At 46.7% G+C, this 26,303-nt stretch overlaps 1 protein-coding gene across 1 annotated transcript; it reads right to left on the bottom strand.

Moving 5' to 3' along the window:
- Positions 1 to 1,628: 1,628 nt before the first annotated feature.
- LOC119462471 (uncharacterized) lies at positions 1,629 to 2,078 on the bottom strand. Its single transcript, XM_037724062.1, has one exon. The coding sequence runs from the start codon at positions 2,076 to 2,078 to the stop codon at positions 1,629 to 1,631; it is 450 nt and encodes a 149-aa protein (XP_037579990.1).
- Positions 2,079 to 26,303: the final 24,225 nt, after the last annotated feature.

The following is a 26,303-nucleotide window of genomic DNA, read 5'->3' as shown; positions in this document are numbered from 1 at the left end:
TTGAAACAACGAGCTTTTATTTCCCAATTAGCAGAGCAAAGTCATGAACCTGTAAGCGGACTCCAGCTGGCTCGGTGGAGCTTGTTACTCTTAGGCTGTCGCAGACTATAGAACATCGCACATAAGCTGTTTCTCATATTTTCCCAAGCTTCTGTTGGTCGACACTACGCGCGGGGGGCATGCAGACGTAGAAGGGCTAACAAAACTCATGTTTGACTTAATTACAAAAAGGCGCTCGTATCCAACGTCTCCATGATTAAAAACAGAATAACGCCATTCATACAACACCAGGCTTACTGCAGGCATGAAGTGCCTACACATCCGCGTAAAATATCGCTAGCGTTGCAGACAATTCAAGTCCTAGAAATCCAACTTATAGCAGGAACCCTCCATGTAGTGCCAAAGGAGACCACACGTACGGCTGCCGACGCGCGCAAGCTCGTCGCCTTGCGCCTGCCGCACCTCGTCAGGGACCTATGGCGGTTTGCTTCATAGAAAATTACTAGGGGTCCCTTATGCTACAACTAAGACGACTTGAAGGCGAAAGCCGGAGCGCCGCTAACTCAATGATTCACCGAACTCGAACCGTGACTGAGCACTTTCCGTTTTTTTTATTTTTTTTTATTGCTGAGTCACTCTCACTTGGACCCTAAAATCTCATATATTTTTTTGCAAGTCACACCCCCACTCCATAACCCCTCGTTTCACTCTTAATTCACACTTGATTCACACTTGATTCACTCTTGATTCATCCTATCACTGCTTGGTTCACCTTCATTCACTCTATCATCTCGGTTTTACTTCCATAACACTTGGTTTGCTATGTTACTCCAAATTTTCAATTTTCATCGCTCTTAATTCACTCTGTCGCCCCTTGAATCACCTTCATTCACTCCTAATTCACTCTCCTCTTCATTATCTTAGCTCACTCTATCTCATCATTACCTTTCGTTTGACTCCTATCACCCAACTAAACCCCTTTAATTCACCATCAATTCACACTCAATTCACCTCTTTGTATAGCCATTATCACTTCATTTCTCTTGCTTAATCATTCTTCCACCCTTAATCGCGGTTTTGTGCGCATTATCACCTCTTATCCTAAGAGGACCATTTCGTGTCGACGATGCGGTTTTGAAACTGCCTTGAAACGGAGGCCTCACCATGAGACATATAAGGCTTTCGCCTCAATAAAGAACCAACTTCATTTGCTTGCATCTACAAGAGATTCGAGACTGCCAGTTATTCGATACAGCGAGCTGTTCAGCTCGAGTCTCGAGCTATGAGACTGATTTACGTCTCAACGCTACTTAGGTCACAGACTACGAGGAACGCCACATGTATCTTGGTGGACGAAGAAGCTAATCCTTTTCTGTACCTCGTCCCGCAAACTCCATCCGTTGCATACCGCGCATCGTGCCTGCGCGAAGAGTGAGGAAAACTCGAGAAACCTTCTTGGCAGTTCTTTATTGCTTTTATTGAAAACACGCATTTGGGCTGACTTAGCCCTGCAACATTAATTATATATATTACGCAAAATAATGCAGCCGACAAAGCAACATGTCGGCGGATCCATAACTTAGGACGATCCGGGACTTCAGACGTCCAGGGCTTTGGACGATTCAAAATTAACGGTAGAGCATGCACGTAGCACAGAGTTGAAGGTAGTAGTCAAGGGTGATCCAGACTCTTCGCCTGTCAGAGCCCAGCACTTCATTCACTTGATCATCCGTCAACTGGAGGTTTACGCTCGCCATTGCAGCTCGAATGTCAGCACGCCGAATCCACCCAGAGTTGTTGCGGTCATAGTCTATAAAGGATTTCCATAAGCAGACGACAACTCGGTGCAGGTGGAAGAACTGCTCCTTGGTCAAAATCCCCGGGTGGTCTCGGTCAACAAGTTTCATCAGCATACTCGTGGTTTTCCGAGAGATTACACGGTACCGATGGTAAGTAATGGTTATTGTCAGAGCCCGGTGCAGCTTGTGCGCGTTGATGAGGCCCGTATCGCCTTGAACAAGTTCGACAAAGAGGGCCTTCAGAAACCGCTCATGGGAGCTGCCAAAAAAAAGTGACATGATCCGGTTCTGACTACTCTCTTCGGTTGGCCAGGTACAAGCGTCTCTGACAGCTCCGAGTTATGGCGGTATGCACCGATTTATTGAGACACGTGACGACGCAGCTCACGATGACGATGGTTCCTCAAGACCGGCGCCACTCGTTAACCAGGATACCAGGAGATTCGCTGCGACAATGCTTCCGCAGAGGTCGTTCTCACTAAAGGCAGCCACATAAATTTCTGGCCCATCTGTACGGTGAGAATATGCACTCTTACAGTGTGTCATTAATAATGGAAGTTTCTACGAAACTCCATGTCATTAGTCAGTTTTAATTAGTTGCAGACGTCATCACCGTACAACGTGGCGCCACACGTAAGATCTCAAAAAATGACCTTATTTTTTTCTTTTTTCTTTTTTTAAGCGAACGGCTCCGTGGACTGCGTCATTCAGTTGCTCTTTCATCATTTTATATTGGTCAGCATTTGCCCTTCCAACTATTCTGCGCTGTCGCAAATGTGCTCCAATAAAGCAAAAGATCAAATAAAACGGATATTTCGTCAGCCATTGTTTCCGGTGCCTGCTGTGTCGTTGTCCAGCTAGGCCAACGCTATTACCGATGGTTGTTGTGGGGTGCGCACCTTGCTATTCACGCCTTTCATGTTCTAAGTTCGATTTAACAGAACGAACTAGGCTTGTTCCTTGCATGTCCACTCATGCGCAGTTCATGCCGCATGTCCGGAGACAAGCGGCTACATCGCAGTACTATTGGAAGCATAGCCTCCAAGACGCATCGCGCTGCATTGTTGCAACAGAAAACGCAGCCGCATCGAAGGCAATGCAAAACTGACTTGCCGTTATGTTATGGATTTACGACAGTACTCAATAAAATCGGAATGCTTGAGCGTCACCTCCTGACCTCTTTTATTAGGGCGAGAAAGCCACGGCGGAACACAGAGCCGTTCCTAGATTTATTTTCCCTCAATTTGATGTTACGCCCCATCTATTTCCGTTACTTTGACCGAGTCGTCGCTCCAAGGATGCAATGTGGACACCTCGCAATACTGCGCGGCGCAGTTTACGCGAGGTTCCACGGGGCGAAATACCGTAAACTGTAGCCACATAACGGTCACTGCAAGGCCCCTGTGTAACTCAATGCGAAACGAAATTAAGGGCCTCATGTATGTCCAGATACGCATCTATATTTGTCCCGTTAGCTTTTCCTTTTAGGGCGGTTGCGGTGGAGTGTATGTAAGCTCAGAGCAGCGTCTTAGTTCAGTTCGATCATGTAACGGAGCAAACTCTGTTGCCGGCATATGTACGGAGAGTGGGAAGAAATACGAGTCAGTGACGCCGTGCAGCAAATGTTTGGGTGACGACCGTCAGTGGACATAAGCAATAGCTCGAAATGTGCCGTCCTTCATTTATTAGAAAGAAATAAAACATGCAACACAATTGACGCTGGACAGAGCACATTAAACAAAACAGCAATAACAAAACGTTTTACCACACTTATTGCTCAATACAAATGAATAAAACAGGTTCGCAGTTGGCATTTTGCCGTTCACAAAAATAATGAACCACACAATGCGATTTTCCAGCTGTATACACATCCACGATGGTAAAACGAGCCTATAATGTATGTGCTCTTCATGCTTTCGTAGAGCGAAAATTCGCGCCTATATGTTCTTTCTGCCCCCCCCCCCCCCCCCTTTGTGTGTGTGTGTGCGTGTGTGAGAGAAGGCGAGAGAGACGATCAACATGCTTTCCTATTATAACAATTATGCTCAGATAGAGCGCCCGCCCCTTTTCCGGACGTTAAGTAAACGTACTACCGCTGGTGGCTGACACGCGTGAACAGCTTTCGCGCACAGATGGAGTTAAATACATCGGCGCAAGCAGCCATCCAAACGAAACGTACAAACTTCAACCATATAGAAAATCTGCTACAACAGTCTCCGAAGAAAGGCACGAACAATAAAAAAAGTCAAACTTGTACGTGCATGCAGTACTCACCAAGTTGAAAAAAAAAAAAATGCAAAAAAAAAAAAAAAAAGAAATCCGAACAGGTTGTCCGCATCCCTGGCGCGCTAAATGTGCGCCACTTCAAACGCACTGTGCTATTCACACAATCGCTGCACTCCTTGAAGGTCAACGAGCAGTCAAGGCGCAGTTTTGCGCTACATTACACATTATGGAGTCGCACCGTCTAGCCCAGTTCCCAGTCACGAAGGCTGTCGAAGCGGCACATAAATTCGCCACGAAAAACAACAAAAACTGGTGCGACTTTCCGTAGTCCATGATGAGCGGCCAGAAGACGACGATACCAACGATACAGGAAGGCGACAAGGCAGATAAAAAACAAACATTTATCTTGTTGGCTGCCTTTTTTTCACCTTGCCACATTTCCTATGTGCTAAATACTTCACAAGAAATAACGGTTCGAAGTGTCGCTCGAAAGCGCACGTCTTTTTTTCTCTTCCACCTGCACAACATCTCATCTGTTCAAACGGTTTGAAACAGCAACGGCCACGGCTGGTCACGCTGGCTCAAAAGCTGTCACGAAGTGTAAGCGTTTACTGTCTTTGAAATCACCTTCGTTATACTCAGCGAAAAAAAAAAAATGCAGAAAAATAAAGCGCCGCTTTTCTATTGCCCATCAGCTGACGTTCGTTGCAAAGTCTGGTGATAAAAAGCGAGGAATGCGAACGCAATCGTGAATGAACTAGTTAACTTTGCTATCGCTACCCATCGCGTTGGCGCTGGCGTCGCTGGCGTCGTTCGTACCGTAATGCAGCTTCTGAAGGTGGCAGATGGTGGCAGTACTGGTGAGTTTAAAGACCATCGAAGTCGCACAGAAAGCGCACCTCTGTCCTAGTGCAACTGTCACTGCTTTTCTGCATGCTTATATTCAGCCATTTTCGGACTCGCGCGAGCTAAACGATAACTAAAAAAGAAAAAAAAAATGTTTCAAAAGCCAGGGGAATTCATACTTGTCAACGTCTTCGCACTGCATGGCTTTACTCTAAGTGGACTGCTCGGACTGCAGACAACGGCAGCTACATTAACGAGACTGGGCTGCGACGTGGTACACGTCTCAACGAACACACGAAGGACGTCACGAAGACAAAGCATGGTACACGTGCAAAGACAGACCTGATGGATCATTGCGGACCATCATTGCAAGGACGCGTGTTTGATTTTAATAATGTGACAACGTTGACAACGTCGGCCTGCAATTCTAACCATGGCCCACTACTGTTGGATGTTTACGACTGCTTCGTAGACAAATAGGATGTATTCTGCTCTAGTGGACCATTTGTGCAATGATGATGCCACTCGCAAAGAAGGTGAGACGTCTGTTTCTTTTTTTCTTTCTTTTTTTTTTTTGAGTAAAGGCAGTTCAAAGAGGTTGACAAAAAGATAACTAGTACATGCTCATTTTAAGCGCGTAAACGCTTATACTTGTCTACCCTCTGGGTGTTCTGCCGACTTTGCCTACAACACTTACAGGTAAGCAAAACACAGTTTTGTTTCTTCCCTCGATGATCAAACACCCAAGGCGTCGAAAAAACTTACGTGTAATACCGCTACAATGAAACTGTTTCATTCATTGCCGGTAAAATGTGGGGATCATCAGTGAGCTCTATACTACAGTTGTACCGAGCACTTTTTATCGGCTTCCTACGCTATAGCTCTCCCGTGCTTGCTAAAACATGCAAATCAATTCTTCGAGCCCTTCAGAGCGTGCAAGCACAGACATTACGTGTTTGCCTCGGCCTTCCGCGGAGCGCCTCAACAGCAGGAACAGTTATCACGGCTCAAGACCATCCGATCACGACTTACATGACCATCGACACGCTTAGGGCCCATATTCGCCACGTTTCACGGATGCAATCAAGCTGTCTTGCCTCCCTGCCAGAACGACGACCACAGGCGTCATTCTCCAACGTGGTCAGCATTCATAGTGCCTCCCTACCATCGGGATTCGGGGTTCACACCCTCGACACGTTCACCGTCAGCGTTGTGGTGTTTAAAACAACCTGAAGTGCGCCTTTACGTTCCAGGAATAAGAAAAAATACGGACCTGCCTACTTTGGCCTTGAAGCAAGCAGCTCTCGATTGCTTGCACTCTTTCTACTCTGACCGAATCCACATATATACGGATGGATCTTCCACTCAGACCAGCTCCACCGGCGCAGTGATTATACCATCACGATCAATGAGCATCACATACAAGACTTCTCACGTGACATCATCGACCGCTTCGGAGCTTCTTGCCCTCCGAGGTGCCAATGCTTATATTAACAACCAACCGGCTAATCGGTGGGTACTATTATGTGATTCAAAGGCGGCCCTACAATGTCTTTTGTCAGCTCCGTCGCGGGTCCTGCGAACAACTTGTAGAAATGCACCACCATACGATCGCAAAAGGACACGACGTCGTGTTTCAGTGGCTGCCGAGTCATTGCGGTATCACCGGCAACGACATCGCCGACGAAGCTGCTAGGAAAGCACACGAAGGAGCAAATCTTGTTTCTGTACCTTTATCGAGGACTGACGCAGCCCAACACCTAAGCATGCTAGCGCAAACTATAACATTGGAGAAGTGGCGTACAACTGAATTCGCCCAACATTGGTTGCATTCTCTCGACCCATCTATGCAGCTGCGGCTGTTGCCTGGATTTGCGCGAAATGAGGAAACAATGCTGTGCCGCTTACGCTTGGGTGTTGCATTCACCAATGCTTACACGTGTTTAATTGGAATGGCTGATAGCGCCGAGTGTAATGCCTGCGGTGTCGATGAGACTATAGAACACCTACTATGCTACTGTCCATCTTTTCAAAACGAAAGACATGACCTCTACAAGGTTCTCAATAGGCTAGGTAGAAGACCGTTCACCTTGAGCAAGATCTTGGGACCATGGCCTCGAATATCACAGCTGCAAAAGGCCACAAAAGCGCTGCTGCGATTTTTAAAAACTACAGGACTGAGTGACCGTCTATGACCCGGACTGATTGATCATCAGTGATAGAACAGAGATCTGTTGCTACGTCGGCGATATCAACAGTGGACTTTCTATTCTTCTCTTTATCTCTCTCTCCCCTTTTTCCTTCCCCCAGTGTAGGGTAGCCAACCGGGCTCAGTCCTGGTTAACCTCCCTGCCTTTCATTAAATCATTCTCTCTCTCTCTCTCTCTCTCTCTGTTGAATATAATCTGGTCTGTTCCATCCCCGCAACAAACAGTTTCAATTGCCTCCACTACTTAACGCTGAAACTGAAGTCATTCACTTCAAAATATTGGATGTCTATTTCTCCGAAAATTGACTCGGGTCTCTTATGTAACAGATTTCACACACACACACACACACACACACACACACACACACACACACACACACACACACACACACACACACACACACACACACACACACACACACACACACACACACACACACACACACACACACACACACACACACACTTTCAAAATTTATTTAAGGTTGCCTGTGGCAGATAGCCCAATTCTAATTAATGAGCCTGTCTACTCGAAGAGGCGGACATTACTTGCACAAAAACTTGAAATGCAAATCGACTAATTAACAAGAATTTACTACTTAAAATTTTAACTAATAACCTGATGGCCCAGTTAATTTCGTGCTTCAATGCATAAAGCGACGTTTTTTTAAGAAACTAACTGGAATGCCAATGCATTTCTCCGCAAAATTCGGCAATTAATATCTCGAAACTGGTGTCATCCCGAGAATTCATTCCAACTGGATCCGCCTTGCGAAGTCCACGGCTACAATTTGTAAATTGCAATATGGGCCATCAGGTAATTAGTTAAATACTTAATTAGTGAATTTTTGTTAATTATGCGATTATGCATTTCAATTTCTTGTGGAAGTAATGTTCGCCTCTTCGAGTAGGCCAGCTCATGAACTAGAATTGTGCTATCTGCCACAGGCAACCTTTAAGAATTTTTGAAAGTGGGTGCTGAAACACCCTATATATATATATATATATATATATATATATATATATATATATATATATTGTACTGGAGATTATCGGTACCGGCACGGTGAAGTGTGAAAGAGGCGCAGGTGAGCGGTGAGACAGGAAGTCCAGCAGTAGAGAGATCCAGGGATCTTTACGCTGCTCGGCTGGCATGTCGTTGAAGCTAAGAGCTGACAAATCGCAGGTGGGAGGTAAGGAGCAAACAGAGGCAGGAGGTAGCGGAGAACGGGATAGGGCGTCGGCATCTGAATGTTTGCGTCCAGAGCGATAAATGACACGTATGTCATACTCTTGAAGCCGTAAGGCCCAACGAGCGAGGCGGCCACTGGGATCTTTCAAGGACGATAACCAGCATAAGGCATGGTGATCAGTGACAACGTCAAACTGACGGCCGTAAAGATAAGTACGAAATTTGCTGATTGCCCAAACAATCGCCAAACATTCTTTTTCCGTCACAGAATAGTTTGATTCTGCCTTCGTTAGGGTGCGGCTGGCATATGCGACAACGTACTCGTCAAAGCCATCTTTGCGTTGGGCGAGAATGACGCCAAGGCCGACACCGCTAGCATCCGTATGTATCTCAGTAGGCGCATTGGGGTCGAAGTGGCGCAGTACTGGAGGGGACGTGAGGAGCCGGCGGAGCCTCATAAATGATTCGTTACACTCCGAGTTCCAAGCCGACAGGTCTGACGTGCCATTAAGAAGCTGCGTCAAGGGAGCGATGATCGAGGCAAAATTACGGATGAAACGCCGGAAATAGGAAGACAAACCGATGAAGCTCCGTAGTTCCTTTATGCCACGTACACACTAGCGGAAAAACGCGCGCGGCGCGCCGCCGGCGGCAAGACGCGCGCCGCGAAAGCAGCCGCGAAACGGGTTTTTGTTGCCGCGGCAGGGAGCGACTAAATCCCCACCAGAACACGCCAGTGTTGCCAGATCTCGTCTTGTGCGGTTCTCTAGATTTGCGAGGCGGAGATGTCCCTAGTGAAGTCACGCGACGGCGTGCCGCGCTCGCCTTCTTATCGCCTCCCCCTCCTCGTACGTGCGTGCGCCAGATTTCAACGTGTGCACGCAGGAGATGAACGTAGGCGCAAGGTTTACACTTGCAGCTTATTCTGAAGAGAAATGTTGGGTTAAGTGCAACACCTCAACCGCGTTGCACAGAGGGGAAGTGGGACTCCCGGATAGTTCGAGAAGGGGAGAGGAGTCTAGTCTGTCACGTGATTGCCGCAGCGGCGCGCCGCCGGTTGGTTTGGCCGCCCTGCCGCTGCTGCGTTTTAATAATAATAATAATAATAATAATAATAATAATAATAATAATAATAATAATAATAATAATAATAATAATAATAATAATAATAACCTTTATTTTTTTCATCACGTGATGGGGGAGGTAAGGGAAAAAAAGCTGAAACAGACAGCTTGACTAGTTCCCGCCCCCCCAAAGAAAAAAAAATACATTCCATAAAGGCAGACAGTTCAGCTATGGACGAGAAGTTATAACACATTTCTGATTGTGCAAAAAAAAAAAAATACCTATCACTACAAGCATCTTTGTGGCATATGAACATACACATTCCCAAACGAGTGAACATGCAACTGTAATAGTTGCTTTATATATACATGTCACTGCTGGAAGACATATGTAAACACCCACACACACAACAACGGCTCACTAACATATACATAAGGGTTTGTCGCGAACATTCATCACTAAAAAAAAAAAAAAGTTCAGCAAACACGTGAAAGACAAACAGAAATCTCTGATATGCATCCCAATTTACACAAACGATAGATAATGTTGAGGGAAATACTCCTAAAGAAGAAAAAAAACAATTTTAAATGCTGTTTTGATGTACTTTCTAGCTGCATACCGTGTCTGTGACAAAGATTCAATAATTCTGGCAGTTTTCTTTTCATCATTTGTTGTCCATAGGTGGTTCTACACGTCTCTACGTTCCAAATTTCCCTACTACGTGTATCATATAAAGGGTTTTTCTTTGACAAAGAAGCTAAAGCTGAGAGAAAGTTTATGTTTTCTTTTACATCGTTTATATATGTTAAACACAGGCGATATGAATACATCTGAGTAATTTTCATAATTTTCAACTTTTCAAACAAAGGCTGAGATGGGTGATCTCGAGGAACACCGAGAACATGTCGCAACATTCTTTTCTGAACTGTAAGAATTTTACGTAAATTTGTAACTGTGGTAGTTCCCCAAACTAAATGTGCATAACTAATATGAGAGTGAAATAATGTATTGTAAAGAATAACCTTGACCTGCACAGGCAGCAACTCTTTATTAATGCACGTAACTCCTACGACACTTGAAACCTTAGAAACAACATGTTCCACGTGGTCATCCCATGTTAAGTTCTCATTGAACACAACGCCAAGAGTTTTGAATACAGGGAGTATTTCTATTTTTGAGTCGCCTAACAAAAGATCTGTATTTATAAAAACGCTCTTATTTCTCGGACGGAAAAGTATGACTTTTGTCTTGGCCGTGTTTATTTTTAATGCATTGGCACTTGACCACTCATGCAAACGCGATAGTGAGCTATTTGCTTCAGAAATTAAATCATTCGGACATGCAGCTGAGAGAAGCATAGTTGTGTCATCGGCATAAATGATGTGTTTAATGTTCGGATTAATACATATAATGTCATTCAAATAGATATTAAATAAAAGTGGTCCAAGGATACTTCCCTGAGGTACTCCTGATGTTATTGTTTTTTTGTCTGAAGAAAAACCATTGAGATAGACATATTGCTGTCGATTTTCTAAATAAGATAAGTTAAAGACCACCTGGGGTTCTTTAACGTGCACTACAACAATGTATTCTGAAAATGAAGGTCACGTCAGGGAGCGCAGACCTAGTAGCTTCGTGAAGCCGCAATATTTGTGCCTTTTGGTCTGCGCTCCTGATATTATACCACTGATGTCAAATAAAGGAATTGAATTGAGTTACCCATAGATATGAACAGGTCAGTGTGCTTTAGAAAGGCCTATAGAAGAGCCGACATTATATATACCGTTATTATGTCGTGATTTATTCGTTGATTACGAAAAACATAGATGCGCTCACTGGCACTACGTATGGCTCAGTAATATGCCATGTATACTATAGGCCGGTTCGCTGGGGCTACCATTGTGTGAAATACGAGCAATGTGTTCTAGTCTTAAGTTTGCAGTGTGAAAGCAAACGAACCGTGTAGACTGGGGAATTAAGATATTAAGGCCCATGTTCAAATCACGTTTGCACTCAATCTGGTGAATGTATGACTTGCGTTATCCTGTGGTGACCTAAAGTCACGGTGACGGTTGTATATATCATGTGTCCCAGCTAACGTTAGCCAGGCTGTAAAAAAAAAAAATGGTACTATATTGAATTATAAAACCTACGGTGTTCGTTTGTCACAGGTCTGACGACCGATCACCGTAGGTTCTATGGTGATCTTGAATCGTGTTTTTCTTTTTTTTTCTTTTTTTTTGGTTTAGCAGCTTGGCTAACGTTAGCTGGGACATCCTATGTAACTAAGTCAAGCAATAATAATTTTCTATGCGCTTCTTTGGCTACTCTTCGCGCGTTTTGTCGAAGGCACTTGCAAAAACCATTTTCCACGCGAACGATTTGTCTCACGTGGAAACAGAACACCCGAGTGTGTGTGTGTGTGTGTGTGTGTGTGTGTGTGTGTGTGTGTGTGTGTGTGTGTGTGTGTGTGTGTGTGTGTGTGTGTGTGTGTGTGTTTGTTTTCAATACACGTGTGCAAATTGAAGGGGCGTGACACGGATGCTGAGACGTTATTCGTATATCCAGCGGTCGGAGTGCTTTCGATCACCGGGGCAGTAAAACGGCAACCATATGGAACGAATTTCTGATAGCTATGCGAATATTAGATATTTCGCATACAAGTCTAATAATTAGTACTCCATACGCGAATATGACGTCAGATATTATAGAATGTAATTCGACTTGTACGGATATCGGGCGTGGTATACGTGGTCATGCGCCATGTGTAGCTGGCGAATCCGGAGAGGGGAGGCCAAGCAATCAATGTTAATCAACTCGCCCGCCCCATTATTCTATACTGAGGCTCCGGTGCCTCCGATACCCCCTTCCTCCGAGACAAGCTGCCACTTCTGCGATGACAAAAATTGAGCTTGCAGTGAGCCCTCCTCTACCTCCTGGCCTTCGCATCCTATGTTTTGATGAGGGCTCCCCCTGTGATGTTAGGTTCGTTTAAGAATAAGCGAAAACGCATCCGAGGCTTTGCCTCCGAAGGAAAAGGCAAGGCTAGCTGTAAACACACGCAAGATGACTTATGTCTCCTACACTCTTTTGTTGATAAGTTATCAACAAAAGAGTGTACGAGACACTCTCAGTTTAAAGCTTCACGCTTGCTAGGATTTACGTTAAATGTATAAACAAACGTCAATAAGATGCAAGACTCATCAAGAAGTTAGGGAAACCAAAAGTGAACAGAGTTATCACGTTATCACAACAGAATTTAACAAGATGGGCAAATAAACAGTTCACCGGTTAGCTACGAAGATATGGTCTCTGCAGAGTCCAATCCAGGAAAGCACCAGCAGATTGAAGCAGGGTTTGGAGGTCAGCAGCCAGTTAGTTCCATGAGGCTGACACGAACGAAGATGGGCTCGACTGCAGTCGTATTGGCATCGAGAAGTGGTCACAGCCCGACGTTCGCAGCCTCTCCAGAAGAAGGCATGCAGCGATCGAATGGAAAAGCCTCGGTGCTCAAGTCCCCGCTCTTCCGTCCCAGGAGGCAGAAGTCGGCTACAAGCGTTCCTGACTCGGCTTGACCCAGCTTGACACGACTAGTGCTAAGTTAAGCTCCAAATTAGACGTCTTCTGTACAGCTTACATTAAATGTCTTAAAGACTTCTGCTGACCTGGTGGAGACGTGTAGGCTCTGGTATAGGTTTTAAAGTTGATCTCCAAGCCTTAAAAGCACAATTTGCGCACATTTTTTTTTTACCACCGGCTTGCAACGATTCCTTCGAGAACACCATCAGTGGAATGATTTCATCGTTATGTTATCACCATATAACAGCGATCCGCAAAATACAATAATCAACCAGTACTGCAAGGCTTATGCACGAGACGATTTTGTAGAGACCGCTGTCGGTGACAGCACGCGTAATAATATCTGCCAATTCAAATCTACCGCGGCATCCGAAACTAAAAGCCGGCCTACAGTTTCGTGTGCCCTTGATTACAATACAATAATAACTTTCAATAAAAATGTGTGAAGTTATTACTTAATTTGCGAAAGTTTTAATAAAATATTTGAATAACGTTTCACAAGCTAATATAACATGGCGTGACACAGTATACGTGCGCTACTGTGGCTCGGCCGCTTCCAACGCTGGCTCTCCCGTGCATTGTTTTCGTCTGACTAGCGCGCTCTTTAAGGTGTTCAACGGGTTTGTTCCGTGGCGCATTGCATGCTCTGTGTCTTGCTGCGTTAAAGGCGCAGCCTGATTTAGGTAAGTGATCTAAGTTTTCACCTCTTTTGAAAGCTCTGTCACAGGGTTTTAGCACCATGACCATCTTGGTTGGTTGTTTCACATTAATTACTGCATGTTGGCTATTGTTTCGAATTTCCTCGCGGCACGTCTGTTGTCACGTACGCAGTATATAAGCTCGTCAGGTTGTGATTACATTTTGCTTGGTGTAGGATCATTCACTGCCCTTAGCATCGATTGTCCGTGCGTACATTGTTACATAGGAAACCGCGTCTCCCCGAGTCGCCGCGTAGTTTCCTCGTGGTCGAAGATTGCCCATTTTTTAAGCTGGTGCTTTAATTATAGAAACGCGAGCTATACTGTTTATTGACTTATATTACTTCGTTGACGGTCTTAGAACTGCATCACGATGGCGAATAATATATCTGCGTCCCTCCGACTGATTGCATCGAGACGTAAGCACGTGCGCTTTATTTACGTCCACTCCATTAATTTTGTGAAAAACAAAAAGCAAAGCGGCGCACAAAAATACAACGAGACTCTGTGCGAACGCCGTTGTTGCCCGTTGTGTAAGATACGCTTTGATGCATTTTTTTCTTGTAGCACCCAAGGCCTTGGAACAGCTTAGGTATGATAGCCTGCCCAGTGCAAGCACTCCTCCGGATGAATGCTACCCGTGGTTCAGTGAGGCAATCATTTCAGCGAAGCCAGGTTGCACCTCAAATGTGGAATGATGGCACTAGTTCCCAAGAGCTCGGATGGGACTTGAGTACTTGAAACGAACGGAGCAGGATGGAACATGCGCAGCTATATAGTACCATAGTTATGCATCTAGAAGGTGCGTCGTGCGACATTCGATTAGCTACCGTCAAAGCTGTCAAAATGTTCATGGCTCTTGTCTCTTCTTTAAGTGCTTTCAGATATGCACGTACCAATGACAGACATGGAAAGACTATAAGACATGAAGATGAAAGGCTCCTATCAGCTCTCAGTGTCCCCAACGAAATTGGCTGAATGGCAGTGGCCCATTACAAGCTGCCCTTAGTGAACAAGGAAACTGTGACCACATTAGAATCCGAGCAGAGGCTCCAATCCTGCTTTTCGATGACGCCTTGTAAGTAAAAGCTTTATGAATTGACTACATGAGCACATTTTTATAATAACTCGTGCCAGGTGTAACTAATGCCTTTTATATGCATGTTAAAGTGACTTCATCATTTTATTGAAATTTTGTGGCTTCATGTTTTTGAGTTGTATACACAGTAGTTTCAGTTAATACTTGTTTTATACTATGGCTGTTTACATCTTGGCAGTTTTTGTGTGTACATATTGCTGCAATAATAATTTCTCTGGAACGCATAATCATCTAGTGTCATTTGCTGTTGCGCCTTACCTTTTCTGGGGATTTCATTCCTGCCTTCATGCAGCCATTGTAATCGCCACATTGTGTATATTGGTGTTTTAGGCTTTGAATTCCTTTTGCTCATGTTTTTTTTTTTCTTTTTTCTTTTTTTTTTTATGAAGGCTCTCTTTTATGAAGGGCCGGGACTTAAGAAGCTTTACTGCGGGCATCCTACTCACAGACAGCTTGGTAGGGAACTTAGCACTCTAAGCCAGCGGCGGAAAAAGAGCTTCAGGGACCCGCATGTCTACAGTGCCATGTAAGGTAAGTTTAGAAGGCTGCTGTTTGCCTGGGCATAAGTGCAGTGACTCTTACTCACAAAATTCATAGTGTTTGGAATGAAAAAAAAAAATAAAGACAGATGGACACATTTGAAACAGAAATTGTCATCCACCCAGTGTAGCTACGTCGGGTGGAAGATAATTTTTTCTTTTGTACGCTTTCCTTTTCCTTGCAGTTCCATAGAACTAATGTTCCACAAATTTTATTTATTAGTTGCAGATCTGTTCATATGTGACAGTGGTTTGGATATTAGCAAAAACTGCTGATACTGTGTGCTACTTGCATTTTTTTTACTAGATGGTTTGGTATTCCAAGAGCTATTCGAAGCGGTCCCACATGGGAAAATGTGATGACCCTTGCCATTCGCCAAGCAGCAGCCACCTAGTTTAAGAATTGCAGTTTGCGAGTGGGTAAGAAGTCAGCATGTTACGTTAAGCTTAGTGTTCAGGTAGTTTTTATATAGAAATTTAAACTATACTTATGTTATTAACTAAGTCAGCATTGTGTAGCATGTTTACATCTCAATAAAATCGACCTTTGGTTCTATATAAGAATTAAAATGCATGGCATGGGATTAATATTTTGTCTTCGGGTTCTAAACTCCACTTACGTTACTGTCACATGCGATCTTCATATACCTCTTGACAATGGCCAGGTAACTTCCAAGAACCATCTATGTATGCTGTTGTGACATCATGCTTTACTGTGGTCATAGGGAAACTTGTATACATTCTGATGGATTCTACTTTAGACACAATAAATTTTGGGAACCCCAAGTAGAGTATGACATGCAGTTATTGCAGTAGTAATTGGCGTCCAGGGCCGCTTGCTTACAAGATGCAATGTAAAGGAAAGCTATGACAGCTGTTTACTTCCAGGCAGCAAAAGGACATGGGAGATGCTTTGGGTGCACATGAATGTGCATTTTAAATTATAGAGTGAATTATACCGGTCTTTTGGCACTATGCTTATGCCTGCAGTTTTTTATGCCTGCACTTATCCTACATTTTTGGTGCTTGTTTGTGTTGTATTCGTTTTTTATGTCATTGTTCAGTCTTGTGAAGACCACCGCTGAAAGGCTAGGCATAAAACAAGCAACTATGCATCATGAGTGCTAATTGAGGTCCTAAAATATTGTAATTTCATAACTAGCATGTTGAACTAGCATGATATCACTTCTATAATGCTTGAAAGTGGTGTGTGCATTACAGAAACTATACAGTTATATACCCTTGACAGTTTTCAATGGGGGAAGTCTCATTTTACAGTCTTCGCAAATTTTTCTAATTTGTAGAGATTATTTATGAGTGATGTTTATGCTAAGCATTCATCTCTCTTTTACTGGTCTTACTCTAAATGAGTTTGCTCTTTTTCCTTTTTTTTTGTCTGCCAGTCGCTATTTTTGCAGCCAACTACCGCACACTTCTTCAATCTACATGATTCAATCCAGCATGATTGGAGCACAGTGCGTTAGCGAAAACTCAGTTGCATTTACGACAGCTGATCGCACAGAATCAAGGTAGAAGCGGTAATGGTTTCGTATTCGTGCCAGGTCGCTGAGGGGACGTACAGCGAGCCGCCGAAAGCGCCATCTCGTTTCTCTAGAACAAACTGCCCCGCGAAAAGGGTCAATAGTAGGATGCAACTTAAAAAAAATAGAAGTTGGCAACAAAGGCACACAGACCGCACGGGGTTTTGTTACTCCGCCCTCCAATCACAGAAGCAAACAAAATCGTCGCCACACGACCTTTTAAAAATGGCGCCGTACTCGCTACCTTCTGAACGTCTGCTGCTCTTGAAGAGTCTTTTCATCGGCGGGAGCGATGAGGTGTACAACGGACATGGACTCTGGAAGAGTGAAATGCTTAGACTCCATACTCTTTGTATGGAGTCTGAGCATTTCACTCTTCGAGAGTCCGCGGTACAATTCATTTCATTGCCGAGTCCGTTTACTCGTGCGTTTTACTCGTGAAACTTCAGCGCCCACTTAAGTGAAACTTGACAATAAATAGTTGTAGCGAACCAAGATAGTATATAGTAAGCCAGAACCGCGGAGCAGGCGTGGCTTCAGGGAAGCGTGCTCGTCTCGCACTCCGGAGGCCCGGGTTCGATTCCTGTCCAGAGCAAAATGTATCAATTTCCTTTGTTTAGAGGGACTCACCTGGGAATTGTGACGTCAATCCGAGCATTTTTTTTTCGGCGTCGGCCATTTTTCGTCACGGCGCAGTTTCGCCAAGGTTACCGCCAAGGGCACCGCCAGCATAGTCACCTAGGGCTTTCCCCTTAAAACAACACAACAGCTGACGCCAAGTTTTCTTTCACTTTAGCGCCGCGTAAGTGATATTATTATTATTGCTATACCGTGCTTGGGTAGCGAGGATTGTCTTTCGTGTCTCGCCGTTAGGCGCTGCAGCAGACGACGCGCAGGATGTGCCTTGCCAGCACCTCGTGGCCTTGCACGCCTGCATTGCGGACGACACGGCCGCTGTGCGATTCCCGCCAAAATAGGTTTCAGCTTGCATCGTTTGCATCATCCCGGGTTTCTTGGGGCAGGATGTTCTTGGGATGTTCCACATCCGCCGCCAAGGTTTGTGAGTGGTGGCGCTGGCTAACACTCCCAGGGTTAATTCTAGTAGTAAAAAGCATAAATAGCACAGAAAGTGGATGGGAAAACGGCGCCGCGGTAGCTCAATTGGTAAGAGCATCGCACTTTTTTAACGACTTTCTTAACGAAACGTCGTTTTCTGCATTGAAGCACAAAAGTAACTGGAACGCCAATGCACTTCTCCGCAAAGTTGGGGAATTAATATCTCGAAACTGGTGTCATCTTGAGAATTCGTTCCAAGTGGATCCGCATTGCGAACTCCACGGCTACAATTTGTAAATTGCAATATGGGCCATAAGTTAATTAGTTAAAAACCTAATTAGTGAATTTTTGTTAATTAGGCGATTATTTAGTTTAAGTTTTCGCGGAGGTAATGTCCGCCTCTTCGAGTAGACCAGCTCATGAACTTCAATTGGGCTATCTGCCACAGGCAACCTTTAAACATTTTTGAAAGTGTTCGCTGAAACATCCGGTATAATCAAGGTCAGCAATCTTTCTTGCCTCTATGATCTCTGCGCAACACTTTCGCTTCATAAAATCTTGTGGTGCAGTCGTAAACCCTAAAATCTAGCGCAAGATGCTGCAAAAGACCTTATCGTGATGTTATATTCGGGCTCTTTAGTACGTTTACTGACGCATCTGGCAGCTGGACCTATGTAGGTATTGCCACATGAAAATGAAAATGAAATAAACGACATTTTCGGCGCGCATCACAGAAAGCTGGCGGTACCGTTTCCGGCAAGTGCGATAGTCGTTGCATTCAGTACTGACAAACCTCCACAGCCTCTTGACTGTCGTCGGGAGCACCAAAAACACACGGACAACCGCAGCCCTGGCCTAGTGGTAGAACGCCCGCCTCGGCTGCGGGAGGCTGTGGGTTCGATTCTCACCGCCGCCGGGCACCCACTGGTTCAAAAGGGTACAAGCGTACCCCGGCCTGGCGTTCGGCTTCCTTCAGGGGTGATACGCTTGGGAAAGGAGCCTGCGCCCTGAACTCCCGTCGAAACCAACGTGAGCACGGAAATCAAGTGATGTCTGGGCCGCTCCCATGGCGGTCATTTCCCATGTGGCGCCCCAAGCACCTATTGAGGTGGGGGCGCCTTCGGGTTGAGGTCAAACACCCCTTTCCAAGCGTTGAGGTCCCATAATGGCCGAGCACCAGGCCGGGAGCGCGCTTGTACCTATTTTACCGGTAGGTACCCGGCGGCAGCACTTGCCTCCCACAGCCGCGGCGGATGCTCGTCTACAAGGCCGTCTGTGGTTGGACAAGAGGCGCCCAGAGACAAGAGCTGAAATCTCTATTGGGCCCTCTGTCGAGATGTGGACCCCCACGACAGCCGAGCACCAGGCCAGGGGACATCTCTACCCATTAGAAAAGCCGGTGGGTTCCCGGCGGCACCGGGATTTGAACTCGGTACCTCCCGCATACGAGGGGGATGCTCTACCACTAGGCCATCGCTGCGGTCAAATTGTGCAACATGCAGTGAATACGGCACCACGGACACTTCTCCTTTATTAGACCGTACACACGAAGTACTGCCAGGACAGGGCTCCTTCGCATTCTTAAGCATTTTTTCTACCACTGAATAAGGAAGAGCCTGAGGGTAACCTCTCTCGGAGAGCTGAAAAACATCATTCGACCATTCCAACCTGCGAACTCGGAGATATATATTATAGATAGACGTTGTCCAACACTGTTTGGGTAATGCGTCAAAATCGTGAGTACAGGATGCAACTTAGTTTACAAGTGCATGCATGGTCGCTTAGCCAAGGCAGGTTCAGAAACTCCTCATTGAGGTGCATTCGAACCACCGCGAAGCGCGCGAGAAATGTTTGCGAAAATGTTGAGCTTCTCCTTAAAAAGTGTCTAACATGCGGCGTCCACGCCAGTAGCACATCGACAGTAACACTCAGAAACACGTGACGTATATAGGATACGGCAGTGCCTGCAACCTTTAGCATATAGCGTGAGACGTCAGGCATTATAAAGGCGAATTACAAGGCCACGGAGCAGGATGAACCGCTCCCAATGTTGTTGGTGAATTTTTGGAGTCTTGCGCGCAGCACGCTCGTGTCGCGCCAGAGGACCATATGAGAAATGTCTGCATAGGGAAATGACTGGATTCAATGTGCGATTCTCGAGGCCAAGGATGGAGACATGGGTGCAATACTTAGTAGGCTATGTTGTCTCCGTAATTGGCTAGCTATCAAGTCTAAGCAGTCATACGTCTATAGTGGTACACGTGGCGTGACCAGCAACGCCTATATGGCAGGCCACCATATCTATGGATTTCAATGCACGCGAACAGCCTCGTGTGTTACATTATATATATAAAAAAAAAGGAAGGCTGATGTCAAGGAACACAGCTATCGTAAGGGTATGCGTGTCGCTCTAATAACGTTATCGGCACTGCTGCGGTCTTTCATGAAGCCTGACATTTGCGGTGGACAAACATCTATGTTGTCCACGTTTCGTTCAAGCTGCCGAAGGGAAACTTTCTCCGTGACCTTTTCTACCGAGAGAGAGCAGACGATAACACCTTGAAGATGTTGGGGACTCGCCTGGCTTGGGAATCGTCATACGAAGCCGGAGCGCCGCTGCACGACCCGCGGAGTCAGCCCTGGTCACGCGCTGTTGTGCCATAGCACCTGCCATCATCGCCACCCGTCCCTCTGGGTCCTGCCGACTAGTCGCCAACGGGACGTGGCGACACAATGCGACGCGGGTGCCTCAGCAACCGCCCCGTCTTGATCCGGTCAACGAGTCGCCAAGGGGACGCGACGACACAATACGGCGCGGGGGGACCTCGGCAACTGCCCCGTCTGTGTCCTGCCGACGTGCAAGCAGCCCCGGCCATCATCGCCACCTCGGGGTCCTGTCGACGAGTCGCCAGGGGGACGCGACGACACAATGCGACGCGAGTGACGTCAACAACCGTCCCCTCTTCCTCCTGTCGACGAGGAACCGCCGCCAAGAGGATTTAAGGAGGAACTGGCCCATTGTTAAGCCAGAGAGTCGCTACCGGCCGCCCCGTCGGTCTGGTGCGCTCTTACAAGCTCTTACTGCTTTGACCAGCTATCCCCAGCTAATGGCAGCTATTACCAGCTATTACCTGCTATTCCTGCTATATCTGTACATATTTGTACATACTGTATAAAGCTTTCGTCTCCTCTTCGCCTGCTTCAAGACTCAGTCTCTCGTCCCCGACCCCGAGTCGCAATAGTGGATGGCAGCTATGGGATTGGCGAACCAGTATCTGAACAGCGGATGGCAAGCTGCGAGATACGAGGAGCGAAGACGCCTGCTACACCGCTCGATGGCAGCTACCAGATCGACCGGCGTCAACCACTTTGGCTGGGTGAGTGCCCGATGTTTGCTTTTCATGTCGCCAGACCTCTCTAGCACAGGCAGATGTTAGTAGAGTGTTTTGTTTTGGTAGACTATGATTTATTAATTTGCCTTCTTTAAATAGTGGATTTAGTTTGAAGTAGGGTAAATTTTGTGGGCAAGCAACACGAGGAACGAGATCGCGATGGAGGAATTCCAAGTTCAGGACCTCATTCAAATTTGCGAGGAGTTGGGCATTTCCGCCGGCTCCGAAAAAGCAAGGAAAGCGATTCTCGACGTGATGCGAGCGGAGGACGTGACGACCGAGGAAGCCGAAGAGGCTTGGGAGATGATTGTTGAGCGAAAGCTGGAGGCAAAGGAACGCGAGCGACGTGAGAGGCGCGAGCTTGAAGCGAAAGAGCACGTAAGTCCCGAGGAAAGGGCAAGACGAGAGAGCCGTCGACAGAATCAAACATGGATATGGCGCACAGCGCGATACCATCTATGTAGTTTCAAGGCGGGCGATAGCATTGTTACTTTTCTTGCGGACTTTGAAAAGGTTTGCGAGAAAGAAGGTGTCAACCGGCACCTCTGGTCCGAGCGGTTGATCCTGTTGCTTCCTCGTAGACTCTCGTGTGTTCTGGAACGCCTGCTTGATGAGGAGAGGCGGGACTACGATGAGGCAAAGATGGCTCTGTTGAGGCATTTTGAAGCTATAAGTCAGGCCGACTGCGAAGGCCAAGGCGGTAGCGACAAGACCGAGCTTGTCGGAGACAGACCGCCTAGTGAAATGGTTACTAGCCCAGGAGACGATGTGGTGCCATTGGCGCACACGCTAGGTGACAGGCACGAACACGATGTTGTTTCGCCGTCTAGAGAGGCCGCTTTGGGAAAAGTGGCCGACAGTGGCTCTTTTGATTTAGAAGGCAGCGATACGCTCAGGCTAGTCAAGGAGAGACCGCAGGGCAAGCCGGCTAGCTCAGATGGCGTCGGATGCAGTTATGTTCTGTTAGAAGTGCAGACATCTAGCGACGACCACGAGGCTAGCTTGGTTTTGCCGCCCGGAGCTATGTCGTTGCGACGAGAAGGCAGGGCACCTGCGAGTACGAGTGCCGAGACCGCGAGCTTTGCGAGCCGCGCCGAGGGCAAACGACGAAGGCGCAAGCCGAGAAAGTCGGACTCGGGCGGCGATACGAGCCAGGTCAAATGCTCCAACTGCCAAGCCGTTAGGAAAAAGCGGAGCATGGTGAACCCGAAGCTTAGGCGGCTGCTGCGTTCTGTAATAGGCGTGACACGCGTCGGTAAAGGCAGGATTTCGCAGAAATTCAGACGCCGCAAATTCCGTCGGTTCTCAGCGATATCAATGAATTGTAAGCAGAACAACGTAGCGAAGCGTCGGGTATGCTCGAAAGTCTGCTTCAATGGCCGCTCCCTTCCTGGGGGAAGGAAAGGCGATGCCCTAGCGGACAAAGGGACCGCGCGCTCGCGGGTCCGTGGATGCGCCCCTCCCCGAGTGTTTAGAGGCAGCAGTTTGAAAGTCACGGCTACCGGCAAATCAGCCTTGTTCTGGTGTCGCGAGTGGACAACGCGTACGCTCAAGAATGGGCGACCCGCTCGAGCGCGTCTGAAAGGGTGTGCTTGCGAGCACCAAGTGATTGTGAACATGGTACTTTGAAAGCCGATTTTATTATTTGTCCTTTTAGTAATCATTTTGTTTGGTGTGTTTCTTGGCGTTAAAGTTGAGTCGCGTGTTGAGCGTAGGAAAGGGTGGATATGCCAAGAGCGCATTTTTTATTGCTTTGGTCCTTTCTTTTCGCGAGACACCGACATGTTTTAGTTTGTTGATCATTAATTTACTGAGGCCTGATTCCTGAACTCTCAGGTAGAGAAAACGTCAGTGTTTTCATTTGTTTGTTATTGTTCGTATATCTAGGTTAGGAAAAGCCTAAATTCTTAATTTCGATCATGACTTGGTTTTTGTATTGTACGCGTTAGTTGTAAGTGCCAGTATATAATTTTGATTCACCTTTGTTTTTATGTCGTTCGCGTGAGTTTCTTATTTTTTGTTAGAACCGCTTCTGTGCTTTAAAAATGTGGTACTCGTTTCGCCGAGTGCATTTAGACAACACTAAGCGGCGGGCTCTTTCGGTTGGCATTTACAGTCAGATGTCATTCCGCGCTTTTGTGAAGTACGTGGCGCCCAAGCGCAAACATTAGCGGCGTTCAGCCTTTGCGTCACGGCTTTCGGGGGCAAAATTAAGTCATCTTCGGCAACCTTGATCTTTGCCAACCCGCCCGCATTACAGTTGAGAATCGCTTGCGACGCAATTCTGATTTGATTAAGACTCGCGCATTGACAAATAAAAAAAAAAAAAAAGAGGTCCGTATCTCGAATTTCTCTCTCAGATACGTGTCTCGTGTTGTTCGGGATTTTTTGTTGTTGTTGTTTTATTTTGTTTTGTTTTGTTTAGCGTAGCCAGATCTCGGAAAATGCTTTGTTCGATGATTTTGGTCTGGCGGTTTGGAGAGCATTCGGAGGGTGCTTGCTTTGGCCGGAGTGGTTTGGCGTTGTTGATTCTTGGTCGTTCCAGTGGACATTATCAGGACCGAGCAGCAGAAAAGACCACCGGCGGGAAAAGCGGCAGAGCCGATACCTCCAGACCATCCTAGACGTCGCCCAACCGGCGCATCCAATCTTCCGAGCTGCGTCGGACAGCTCGACCTCTGGATGCATTGTCTGGCGGCGGGGGTGCTGTTGTGCCATAGCACCTGCCATCATCGCCACCCGTCCCTCTGGGTCCTGCCGACTAGTCGCCAACGGGACGTGGCGACACAATGCGACGCGGGTGCCTCAGCAACCGCCCCGTCTTGATCCGGTCAACGAGTCGCCAAGGGGACGCGACGACACAATACGGCGCGGGGGGACCTCGGCAACTGCCCCGTCTGTGTCCTGCCGACGTGCAAGCAGCCCCGGCCATCATCGCCACCTCGGGGTCCTGTCGACGAGTCGCCAGGGGGACGCGACGACACAATGCGACGCGAGTGACGTCAACAACCGTCCCCTCTTCCTCCTGTCGACGAGGAACCGCCGCCAAGAGGATTTAAGGAGGAACTGGCCCATTGTTAAGCCAGAGAGTCGCTACCGGCCGCCCCGTCGGTCTGGTGCGCTCTTACAAGCTCTTACTGCTTTGACCAGCTATCCCCAGCTAATGGCAGCTATTACCAGCTATTACCTGCTATTCCTGCTATATCTGTACATATTTGTACATACTGTATAAAGCTTTCGTCTCCTCTTCGCCTGCTTCAAGACTCAGTCTCTCGTCCCCGACCCCGAGTCGCAATAGCGCGCAGTGGCCGCTAGGAACTCTCAGCAGAGACCGCCAAGTCGAGCTGTCGTGCTATATCACTCCCAAGAACCTTTACACTGGCTTAAAAACCCAACAATGTCTGCGGTGTTTCGAAGCGCGTTGCAAACATTTCACCCTCCCCCCCTCCCTCTTTCCTTGGTTTCTGTTTATTTAATTTTTTTTTCTGGCGCGTGCGCGTGTTTTTAAATGCGTACGCCACAACTGAAGTCACCCTTCGAGTTTTCGCATTTGTCCTCACATGTGGCCCGAGTGGAGAAAACAGAAGAGGCGAGCCTCGGTGAGAGCTGGAGCAGGACATAAGCGCTGACCCACGAAACGCGTGTGTACCAGCGCGTGTACGAAACGCGTGTACGAAACGCGTGTACCAGCGGAAAGGGGAAGAAGTTCGCGTCCCACACCGATCTCAGTGAAACAAAGTGGGCGACACGGAGCACTTCATCTGGTTCTGCCAGCACTTCATATGTGCCGAAAGGAAAAGGCGGCTTGACAACATGATGAGAGGAGGGCTACCTCGCGAGCATTAAGAACAACCAGTTTTTCCCGGAAGAATCGCGGATAGAGAGCAAGGTGTCATGCATTCTGCTCATTTCTGCGCGCGAATTATTTGCTGGCCGCACGCTGACGCATCTTCGTGGATCGTAAAATTCGGAGATTTATTTGCACACTTCCAAGTGTTTAGCGCTCGCGTGCAAGAAAACAGGTTGGTCAACAGTATGCGTAAAAAAAAAAGTGTAGCTTATGTTTAGCATTATGTGTAGCTTCTCAATGTTGCGTGGGCAAGTGAGGAACAAAATTTTCTTTAGCCGTCGAGATGAAAGTATCGCGAAGCACTATCGTGTTAGGATGCAATGATGTTTCTCTCTCTCTTTTGTCACCAATGTTAGTTAATATTGGTGCCGACGTTGGTGCCGAATATTGGTGGTATAACTGGCGACTGCAGCTAATCGGATTTTTTTTCCCCATAAGGTATAACATTTGGGTGTCCTTTGATGACGTCCTAGTGTTGAATATGTTCCATTATACGGACAGCTCTTTACCAAGCTTCTTCCGTTTGGTGCTCAACGTGAACCTTGTACTGCCCCTAGAAGGCGAGACTCCCAGCTTATGAATTTGCAAATAATGTTCGTAAAAAAATTCAGGTATTTAGAAAACTTGGGAAAAAAAAAGATCGGGTACTGCAATAGCGAGTCGAACACCTGGATATTCATTCGCTATTCGATAAATACGAATATTCGCGCACGATAGCCACAGCTCTCTCAATATTCCCTAATGTAATAACACCCCCGTTTCGCCTCCTTCTCCTCATTGAAGTTTTCGTAGCAGCCCTCTTCTTTTTTTGTTTTCGGTTAAAATGACCTCATTGTTCGCCGAATGAAAATGCTGTCGACTATATTGCTGATCTTCGTGAACACATGCTTCGCTGTGACCAGCGTTACTATTCAAGAGGTGTTGCCACTGGTTTGTCGTTATATGACATAAAAGCACCAGCTTTGTTTACGAAACTCGATTTGTCTGGGATGGGACTCCACTCACCAACGAGGAGCCGCAGAGCCGACAGCAGACACTAGCCGCTTTGTTCAACGTAGCATGTTTCTTTCCGAAAAAAAGACTCTCGAGTGCGCAGCCTACTTTCCGATTTTCTACCTCCTCCCTGGAGTACTGGCTTCCCTTACTGGACGCCATGGTATATTTAGCGCAGTTAACGTTTTAACGTGTGTGTGTGTGCATACGTGCATGCAT

Source organism: Dermacentor silvarum, chromosome 1, assembly GCF_013339745.2.
Source record: "Dermacentor silvarum isolate Dsil-2018 chromosome 1, BIME_Dsil_1.4, whole genome shotgun sequence".
NCBI classification, from domain to species: Eukaryota; Metazoa; Arthropoda; class Arachnida; order Ixodida; family Ixodidae; genus Dermacentor; species Dermacentor silvarum.
This window is presented reverse-complemented; position numbering and strand designations above follow the sequence as displayed.